Genomic DNA, 10806 nt, shown 5'->3' with positions numbered 1-10806 from the left:
ATAAAAATATATGTAAATAAATAAGATCTTGACCCGTAGGTAGGATAAAATTTGACAATGTGTTCTATTGTCAGTTTGCCATGTTTTTATTTTATTGTGGGGGAATGGGGAGGGAGACTAAGTTAGGTTAGGCAGTAATTCCTGATACAGTACATGACAGTTCACTTCATTTCTAAGCACTCTCAGGCTAAACTAACCATACTGAACTTAAGTGGTATGCTGGAAGAACCGAGGTACTGCATTTAATGATGCCTCGTTGTTTTTCGAAATGGACCAATCTTCCAGTCATTTTGGTTAAGACTCCACTTTTTACTCAGTTTGTACACAAACTATAAAATTTATTAAATGCCGCTTAAATCGCCAGTAGTTATTAACAGTCTATTGACACGCAAAGAGAATCTCTGGTAAGGCAGACTGTAATATTTCTGAAAGAAACATGTTTCATGAAACAACACATCTCTCGCTGGTGGGGGTCGTCTTCGACCGTAAAAGAACAACTCTTTGTACTTTATAATGTCTTAAAAAAGTTATGCGTTGCTATAAGGTTACGATAGACATGTCCAATAACATATGCGATCCCAGGGAATCTTTTACATAACCTATAGGGAACGCTTAACATGACCTAGGAAACCCTTTTATCTAACAACTAAGTGAAGTCTTTGCCTAATCTAACACAGGGAAGGAACATTTTAACATTTGGAGAGATCCATTTAACTAATAAAAGGATTGGGAATCCTTTTATTCAATCCTTTTATCAACCTCCAGAGGTTGATAAGCCTAAGCCCAACACCACCATAATTTTGTACATTTTCTATTGCAGCGTTCCTTAGCAGCTGTATTGTTGCAGTAATTATTTCAATGTAACATTGCTGTTATCATTAAAATTCCACATTTGTTCAGGTGTTTTTTAATGCCATAAAGCCTTATTAATACATTGTTGTAGATTGTGGCACTTGTAGTTTGGAACTTCAATCGTACTTCCTTTCACATTCAGCATTGTATTAACGAGGTATCACTTTCATAATCGATTGAGCATAGTTCTCTCCTACTTCTTACTTATACAAAACCGTTATCTGTTGCCAGAGATATATATATGTAGTGTTTTGTCTCCCCCTTGATTGATCCTCTACAATTTAGCCTGAAATGCATTCTTTTGTTAAACATGTCGCTCTGATTTTTTATATCTTAGTAAAACATTCCAAAGGAATATTACTCTTAGACAATTAAAGTGCATCATATTTTTACCGTTTGTGTCAATTTCCTTAAACAGCGTTCAACTGTATGCAGCAGTAGTAAGCATATGTTGATATTAGCTGTACTAGGCCTGTATAGTACAAGGAGAATACTGAACTAGGTGTGTGAGCAGGAACACTATTGTATCATTTACTCTGCTTGTAATGTGGTAGTCAGTTGACTGGTATTATGGATCTCAATAAGCTGGTACAGTATTATGGTTATCAATAAACTGATATGAAATTCAATAGACTGGTATTAAATATACTTAAGTGCGGCAGTATCAAGAGTAACTATCTAATTAATCTATGCTGGTTACATAAATTTCCCAATAATTTAAAAACTTTATGTTGTATATATATGGATGCAGCTACGTTACAATTATAATTATTTTAATTTATGGGAATATTCAAATCTGAATATCATTCTATGAAGATTTATTATATATCTTACATATAATTAGTTTAAATGAATGGAAATTATGAATGAAAATTAATAGGGAACCAGAAAATATTTTTCAGTTATTAGCAAGCAATTTATATACATCTGTTTGACATTTGCAAACAATAGGAAATTTCAGTACAAACACAAGCGTTCTCATATATGGCAACATTATATTATAATACAGATATCACAATAGCGTGACACATCAAATGAGCACGGCTCTTGTGGATATGTTCATTACATTATAATACTTAAGTGGAAGCCATTTGCACTAGACAACAACCGCTTTTCCTTAAACAGTATATTAATAATAAAATAGAGACCATAATTTCCCTATTAAGGCCTCTTAATCTCAATTAAGAATTTCTTAAGTGAAATTAAGATTTCTGTTTCTCAAGGCGGTTCTATATATAAAGGAGTTAAAGACGGAAAATATGCACTAATTTACACACAAAAATCACAATATCGTGATATATCAAATGAATAAATCCACAAGGGCCGTGATGAGGGTTCGAACCTATGCACGGGATGTTCTCAGCTGCGCCTTATTCAACTGTCTTGAGGTTATCTTGGGATGATTTTGGGGCTTTAGTGTCCCCGCGGCCCGGTCCTCGACCAGGCCTCCACCCCCAGGAAGCAGCCCGTGACAGCTGACTAACTCCCAGGTACCTATTTACTACTAGATAACAGGGGCATTCAGGGTGAAAGAAACTGTGCCCATTTGTTTCTGCCTCGTGCGGGAATCGAACCCGCGCCACAGAATTACGAGTCCTGCGCGCTATCCACCAGGCTACGAGGCCCTACTGACATGGTAACTGTGCCACGACATGGTAAAAAAGTTGCACCCTGTAGTAGTACTGCCCTCACTAGGATCCCGAAGCTTCTCCCGTGCGTACGTTCGAGCCTTCATCACGGTTTTTGTGGGTTTATTCATGCAGTAATTGTTTTTATTTAATATACTTTATATAACCAACACAAAACGTTCAATGCAATTCATCTGCGATCAACTGGAGAAGCTGTCAAATCAGAGTGAAGGGTTCGGCAGATTATACCTCAATAGTGGCACTGTTCAGTTTTTAATATGGTAGCTTAATGATAACCCCCATGAGTCGGCACCTCATAGCTGTTGTAAGGGATAACTGAGGGGACGCTGCGGAAACTATATGAAAAGCCTCCGGGTCCCCCGTTACCATGCACACCAGAGTAGCCCTGAACAGGAGACGTGTGAACCAAGGGACCCGCATGGGATAAGCTGCCCAGAGGTCCAGTAGAGGCTGGGAAAGTGGCATAGGAACGCTTATGGCGGTAAGGAGGCACGTCGGTGATGTGGACAGGCAGGTTGGTGCCAGCTACCCGGAAGCCGTAGGCGTCGGCGATGTAGTCTTGCTTCTGAACTTTGCCATACGAGTCGATGTAGCTAAAGGAGCCACGCACATTGCCATAGGCGTCGCGGCTTTCGTCGCGGGATGAATCGCCAGCGTTGTAGCCGAAGGAATACTGACCGTTTTTGTCTTGGGTGTGGTATTGAGATTTGATGGGAGCCACTGGGGCGCTGAAGACAGTCTTACTGTGAGAGATAGTTGCAGCAGGTACGTGGTGAGAGACAGATACGGCAGCTACGGGGACTTTATGGGCACCAACATTGCTGTGAAGGTTGTGGGAGAGCGTGCCGTGAGAGCCCAGGGTGCCGGCTTCAGTACCACACACAGCCACAGCAACCACCACGTACACAACTCGCTAAAATAAAGTATTATTAAATGTGAAAACAGTAATTTCAGTAATTTATAATGAAGTTCAGTAATTTTGTTCATGTTCTAAATGACTGTTATATTAAGATACAAATAAATCAATTTATTGTATATTAATTTTCAGTATATGAAGTACATGTCTTGATATTTGGTGGGTGATGAAACGGAAAATATAAAATCAGGACTATAGTCATGTTATTCATTCAAATGGATAATTTGAGATAATTTCTAAGCAGTTAGAAGTTATGCAAGCAGTTAGCGGATGATGCCGAGTTGTTAGGCCAGATAACTTATTGGATGTGTAGTGAGTGGTTTGGTCATCACAACTTATTGGATATTAAATACATCCTGAGGTCACACTTAGTAATCCCAAAAATCAAAGTAAAAGCTCAGTACGTACTGAAAAATGTGCGCATTCCAAACTAGGCTAACTAACATTTCCTTTCATTATTAACTTCACATACGAAACACAATCTTTGGGATCACAAATTTATCTTCCGTTAGAAACAAACCAATGATTTTTTTGCGCGCGTGTGTGTGTGTGTGGTTGGGGCGGAAGTTGTAGACAATAATATGAATGAGTTTGGGGGATATAAACAGCAGCTGCCTCGCATGGCTATCTTAAGTTTCCTGTATAATGTAAACTCAGTATATCAACGGGAAGCGTAATATACATTCCGGTGAATATCCATATTGCGTGTACTTCGTATGTGAAGTTTGTTGATAACATTTCAAACTGGTGCTCCCATAAGCAGTGTGGTTGAGGGTGATACTCACGAGAGCGTTCATCTTGCTACAGGTACACGACCCACCCAGGAGAAGGGAGCTGTCTGAAGGAAGACTCCGCACTACGATGGTATATACTCCGTAGCCTCAAGGTCCACGCACTCCCCCTATGGTCACCCACCCCACACACTCCCAGGCAAGAATGAAAAAAATCATTTTTAAAAATATTATCATGCTCTACTGCACATAAAACGAGCATATCCAGTAGCAGTTGACTGCAATTCCTACCATTTGTGAAAGTAAAGTTGGCTGCTCTAGCATGTGAATTACAGACTTAAGGGCTTTATATTTATTATTGAGCACTACCTGCAATATTCAACTTATCGATTGATCGATTGAAAAACTATAGTTAATGTTAAATATGAAGTACAACACTGCTTTTCTGTAACATTTTCTGTATGTATTACTTAATTAGTCCAAATGGCATACTAACTAAAGAAACAAAATTATGAACCTAACCAAGCAATCCTAGGTCTAATATATGCTGTCCTAGTCCTAGTACTGTGTATATATGATATATGAGCCCTTGGAATGCTAGGTTTTTTGTGCCTTTTAAAAAAATATATAGTACAAAACATTAACATTGTTGGCTGCAAGTCCATTTTTGTACGGTCGACCAAATAGTTGTTATAAGTACTATCATTTTAAGAGGATAGGTTGATTATATTATATTGTAACTTAAACTAATTTAAATTCAAATGAGTAAAACAATATAAATGATCGAAGTTTTACGGTCATATTTAGAAGACAATGTGGCAACACCAACTTTCGGACAAATGGAGAGATATTTGACAAGCCGCCGGCTTCCCGTCCTCATCGAGGCCACTAGTGTGTTAGTTAAGATAAAATCAGGTAATGGAAAAATAAATGTTTAAGTTAATTTTGGGGAAGTGGTGTCATCCATTTATCTCAGTTCTAATAGACACAAAACAGGAGACAGTCAAGTAATAAACTGGCAACTAGTTAGTGTCACCAAAGGAAATTCTGAACTGGATGTTGATTGAAACGAGATATAATTAAAAGTAAACAAACTGAAACTTCTCATGATTTTTTCATGTATATATAATTCTCGTTATATTCTTATTATTTACTTTTTGTTAATTTTTTTAAGAATACCAAACCCAGAGTGTCACAACCGACGGGAGGAGAGTTGCAGGTGGTCCTGAGAGTGTTGTTACTCTGGGCGCCTCGGAGGTCGCACTACTGGTGTAAACACCGCTGGAGGAATGGGCCCACACACAGTGAGAGTGATAGTTGGTCTCCGACTGCACTCCAGAAGGCTTCGTCATATTTTGCCCCAACTCTCGAATGCTTCACAGCTTGCAGGACAGGGAAACGTGGCAAGCAACTTGACAGGTGTGTTGTTGTTTGGTCTCTCCTGCAATGGAGCATGTTGAGTCTAACCACCATAAGGGCGCATCCGATCCCACGATCGTCGTCGCCTCTAAATCAACGACATAATCACTGTAACTTTGTCTTTTTATACAATAGCTACTGTTTTGCTCCTTTATTATAACCTATAGGGAAAAAAAATCACTAAAATATAACTGAATTCTGGGGGTTCTTTGACCGCCTGACAGTAAAAATATTTACGCTTACGCTTGGCAACAGTGAGCTGCACCAGTTACTCGTTCCCATTTCCTTGCGTTTCCACCACTGTGGTAAATATTTCCGTGGTAAATATTTCCGCGCTTCGCACGCATTTCCGCCCCGCCCTGTCATTCTGGAAGTGGTCTCAGTCTTCCTGGATTATACGCTTGCCCCTGAAAACTGTCGTTTAAGCCCATCATTTACTTTTTATGTTATGAAGCGCGCGCGCGCGTGTGTGTGGAGTAGGTGAGGGTCACGCTGGCAGGAAAACTGCACTAGTTACTTAGATATTTTTTTGTTTTAGAATATCAAAAGCCCGATGCTCTTAAATTTGCGAAGACAAGAAAACGCTGTTAAGACATTACTAAATTAGATTAGATTTGTCTTAATTTGTTTACTTTGGATCGCTTTTTTATGCAAGGATTCCGACCATAACTATTATGCATATCTTCTATCTCGGCTTTGGTGGAGAACAATATGGTTTGTGCGTGTGTGTATGCGTGCGTGCGTGCGCGTGCTGCTTCCTATCTCCCCAAATGTGTTAACCCATCCTCCTTCCTGTTTAGATGGAACTTTTTGCAACTCTATGGACCATCGTACATATATTGACGTAATGAACAGTTAGTTTGATTCTATTCACTTTATAAGAGTTTAGAAAATATAGCTAAAATCAAACTTAAATATTCCTAGGCTTAGTATATCACGTGTACTATACATAACCTCATTCCGTATATTATTTAAAACTTAGTATTCGTCGACAGAATGAATATGACAAGTTTATAGCCATGCCATAAGGTATTACTGCCTCGCTGCGAAGATTTAGTTTACCTTGATCAGCAAACTCAGACATCGACAGCATACAGTCGTCGCCCTCTAAATCAACGACGACTTTCTAGGGATCAGATGACAGCACAGTGGATATTTTTGTGAGGTTTAGGAGTTGTGATAATTTTTGGGGGGCCTTGTTTTATATTAAGCAGTTATTGTGGATCAGTGCTTAATGCGCGTTGAAGTTACTAGAGTTGTCAACCAAGGTACGTACAGAAAACACACCTGTTTGATAAAGTTCATGGAATTTCATGACCTTTCAAGTGTGGCTAGTAAAAAATAAAATAAAACGCATAAATTAAGACGAATTAAGACGCATAATAATACTAATAATAATACATATAATAATTACACAATTGTTACAAAGACCTCACTAACAATGATTATTAATATACGTACACCAGCTTTTATTTGCATACGCCCATAAGAGAAACTAAAATACAACACCATTTGCACCGTTATTTCAATTTTATCAACCATTATATATGTACAAATCCATAAGGGCCGTGACGAGGGTTCGAACCTACGTCCGAGAGGATCCCAGACGCTGCCTTAATCGAAGTTACTAGATCCTCTCTACTATCTTCTCGGACGTAGGTTCGAATCCTTGGCACAGCCCCTTGTGGATTTGTTCATTTCATGCATCACGCTATTGAGATTTTCGTATAATTATATATGTATTTCCTAGTATACCCGATTGTGGCAGAGTTGTTAGCTTATCTCTGATAAACAAGGAAATGTTTTGACATTTATGTTGTGTGTGTGTGTCACGATGCTCAATAATTTGTATAATTCCGATTATATTTATCATTGTGAACTCACGGAGAGCTTCTCCCGCTTTGGCAGACTGATGGGTCACGCTGCTTCAGGCATTCTCACATGTTGCATTTATTTTGAGCTGTATTTTTGTTCGTAATAATGTTAATTATGATTTTTTGAAGTATTGTTTTAACTTTTTGGCAACAATATTTAAATTTGAGTGTTTTACCAATGTTTAGTTTAAATAGCCTTTGTTAGTAATATTAGTTTTATATTTAGTAAATGGATTTGTTTTTGTTAGCGATACTGTTTAGTTTTCTGTTTTTGTTAGTAATGTTTAGTTTTTTGGTTTTATTAGTAATGTTTAGTTTTCTGCCTTTGTTAGTCCCCTAACAATGTTGCCCTGACAACATGGTCACCCATGTTGTCAGGGCAACATGGGTGGCCGCAGTAATGACAAACACACGGCGAATAACCCTAATACTCCCCTCAACACTTACTGTCACCCGGACGTGAGTACACCTTCTGACCTTTACCCCTCCTGCACCACGCCCACACCCTTGTCAGGAAGGTGGTGGGCGTAACTACCGCGTAATGTGTGATTGCTTGCTTGGGCGTTGTTGCGGAGGTGGGTTTGGTTGCTGGGGTAGGCGTGACTGTAGAGATGGGCGTGGTTGTTGGTGTAGTCGTGGTTGTAGAGGTGTGGGCGTGGCTGTAGAGGTGTGGACGTGGCTACGACAGCTGGGGATGTACGTGGGCATTGCATTAAGACAGATACCAGATGTTCACATAAACAGAATACAAAATTGTTCAGTACATTATATACAGCCTATGTGAGACCAATCCTAGAGTATGCAGTTTCTCTATGGAACCCCACCTTGCCAAACGTCAAAATAAACGTCAACATTTCGAAGCATTTGGCACGAGGTTGCTTACAGAACTTCTAAAACAAAGTTGCGAGGACAGCTTGAGTGTGTTCAACCAAACATCACTGGGAAAAATAACTAGAGAGAGACAATCACAACATGGAAGATTTCCATAAACAAGGAAGACGAACACAACTAGAGAACGCAAGGGGGGAACTAGTAACACCGATGAGCCAGAGACATATAAGAAGTAGTGTACGGGCGGAAAAAAATAGTGATCTAGAGGAGGAAGTGTAGGGGGGCAAATTTCGACCACAGTTTTAAAAGGAGATATGACAGAGTTGTAACGATACCTTAGTAACAACTACCAATAGCTAGGAGGCGAGGCATGGGAGCTAGAGCTCTCTCATCGCAAACGTAAATAGGTAAATGCCTGCCCACACATGCGTCACTCACCATAAAGAGAACCGTCACGCCATGCATCAACAGGGAGAAAGAAAGAGAGGGGGTCACATGGACCATCAAGTAGACCTCAGGGCGTGGGCTCGCCTGGGGATTCTCACATGGGCCACCAAGTGGGCCGGAGGGCGTGGGCAAGGGCTGGCGTCGGGCTCCTGATATGGGTTACTGAGGAAGACGCGGCACCAGAGGGTGTGGGAGCAGAGCATCACACACACCACAAAAAGTGGTCTTCTCCTGGTCAAATATGGCGTCAGCACTGGGTCGGTGTTGATGTGGTGGCAAGAGGAGTAGAAGAGACAATTCGTACATATTTATTATTATTACACCTGCTACTTGGCAGAAAGATTACTATGGTATTGTACTGACATGCTAGTTATGTCTGTTGACGTGTCTTGTGTGTTGATGTGCCCTGTGTGTTATCAGATGACGAGCAAGTGAACGCGTCAAGCCTTGACCTCTAAACTTGAGGCAAGTCACCCCAGGGTCAAGGCTGGAGACCTCTCTTGATATAGGGCGGGAGCAGTTGAACATCAAGGTCAGTGTCACTGGAAATTTCAACTCCTTGAAAAATATCAAAACTCGCATTTTCACACGCCAACAACAGAAATGACAATACTCAAGATTTGAGCAAAAAAATTGATATATTCAAAATTTTCAGTCCGAGTGTCACGTCACAAAATATACTAAATTGCCCTAGCCTAACGTAACCGATGGACCCAGGCATAGAAAACTGATTTAAGAGTACATACAAATTGAGACATGATCAACTCGCCCTCTGCTTTTGTTCGTACATACAGCGGCCGACCCCAATGGCGCGTTCAATTTTATCTTACTGTATATTTAAATGTGATTTAAGTAATTGCTATACACAACGATAACGTCTCTTAACAGATCTTAACTACGACGGTATTTGTAAAGAATCGCTGCAATAATGGTAACATTAACAACAGGCTTGTTTTAAAGAACATTTTCAGCCGAGCGTGAGAACGAGGTGGTGTGGATGGGTTGACATTATCTCGCCCACACCACACAATCCTTGCCGCGTCCTCTAGTTATGTCCCCCCCCCCCCTCTCCTTCGTAATCACTCCCACCAACCACTCTCACTTTCTCTCTTCCCCGCTACTGTTACTCTCCCTCCAGCCACACTCACTCTCCTCCACCTGCTATTACTCTCCCCACCTGTTCACTCTCACCACCCGCCTCCACCCACACCACCTCTAGCCTTGAGGCATTAACATCTACAGTGATATTCCCTTGGATACAAAATTTACACAATCATTCCAGAGCCTTGAAGTTACATATCTCAAGTGTTGTCGCAGGAGGAAATCATTGAACGAAAGCTGCAGTTAGTGCGTTGTCCCAAAGTTGAAATTGGTCATCGCCAAGCTGACGTGGCTCCTCCCAAGCTAATATACATCATGTCTAAGTTGAAATACGTCGTCCTAGAAGTAACTTTGAATAAAATCAAAACGATGAACTAGGGTGCAGAAAAATCATCTTCGCAAGTTGTTTGTAGTGTGGTTGTTGAGTAGCAGGACTCATTCACTGATGAGTGGGTGCAGACGCCTCACCTGCTTCATTCTTGTATTACTGGACGTCCCGCCACCCACCCTACTCCCCCAGCAGTTCTGAAACTGGCAGGACGCCCGGGAAGACGTGAAATGAACGGTTTTCATTTAATTTCATCATTAAACTACTTAGCATTTTTTTGCGAGAAAGGCTTGTGGATGGAGCCACAGAGGCGATGGTGTTACGGGTGTAGAAAGTGGTGATTGTCTTTGTGAATCGAGAGAAGAGACTCAAATCACTGACTCTCCAGCGGGTACTCCGTCAGCCCCTCAACACACATTGTTTATCAACACAATGAACACCATCACCACCACGGATACGCACCAGGATAGCAGTTCCTCGCATTTTCTGATGGCAAGCACTCAATAGTTATCGTGCACCACACCCTATAGTGGTGTGGTCTACGTCCACGGCTCGCAACCGAGGATCCCGGGTTCGATCCCTGAGCGTGACGAGACGGTTGGACACATTTCCTTTCATCTCGTGCCTCTGTTCACATAGCTGTAAATTCGTACTCTGG

The 10806-nt window shown here is 40.8% G+C and overlaps 1 protein-coding gene across 1 annotated transcript; it reads right to left on the bottom strand.

The window, feature by feature from the left end:
• Nucleotides 1-1653: 1653 nt before the first annotated feature.
• LOC123757867 (adult-specific rigid cuticular protein 15.5-like) lies at nucleotides 1654-4337 on the bottom strand. Its single transcript, XM_045741761.2, has 2 exons — nucleotides 4203-4337; nucleotides 1654-3414 (listed from the first exon to the last, which is right to left on the bottom strand). Exons 1-2 carry the CDS (start codon nucleotides 4212-4214, stop codon nucleotides 2767-2769), a joined length of 660 nt encoding a protein of 219 aa, XP_045597717.1. The 5' UTR covers nucleotides 4215-4337; the 3' UTR covers nucleotides 1654-2766.
• Nucleotides 4338-10806: the final 6469 nt, after the last annotated feature.

The sequence above is a fragment of the Procambarus clarkii genome, chromosome 40 (assembly GCF_040958095.1).
Source record: "Procambarus clarkii isolate CNS0578487 chromosome 40, FALCON_Pclarkii_2.0, whole genome shotgun sequence".
NCBI classification, from domain to species: Eukaryota; Metazoa; Arthropoda; class Malacostraca; order Decapoda; family Cambaridae; genus Procambarus; species Procambarus clarkii.
The sequence above is the reverse complement of the archived record's forward strand: the minus strand, read 5'-3'. Positions and strand labels throughout refer to the sequence as shown.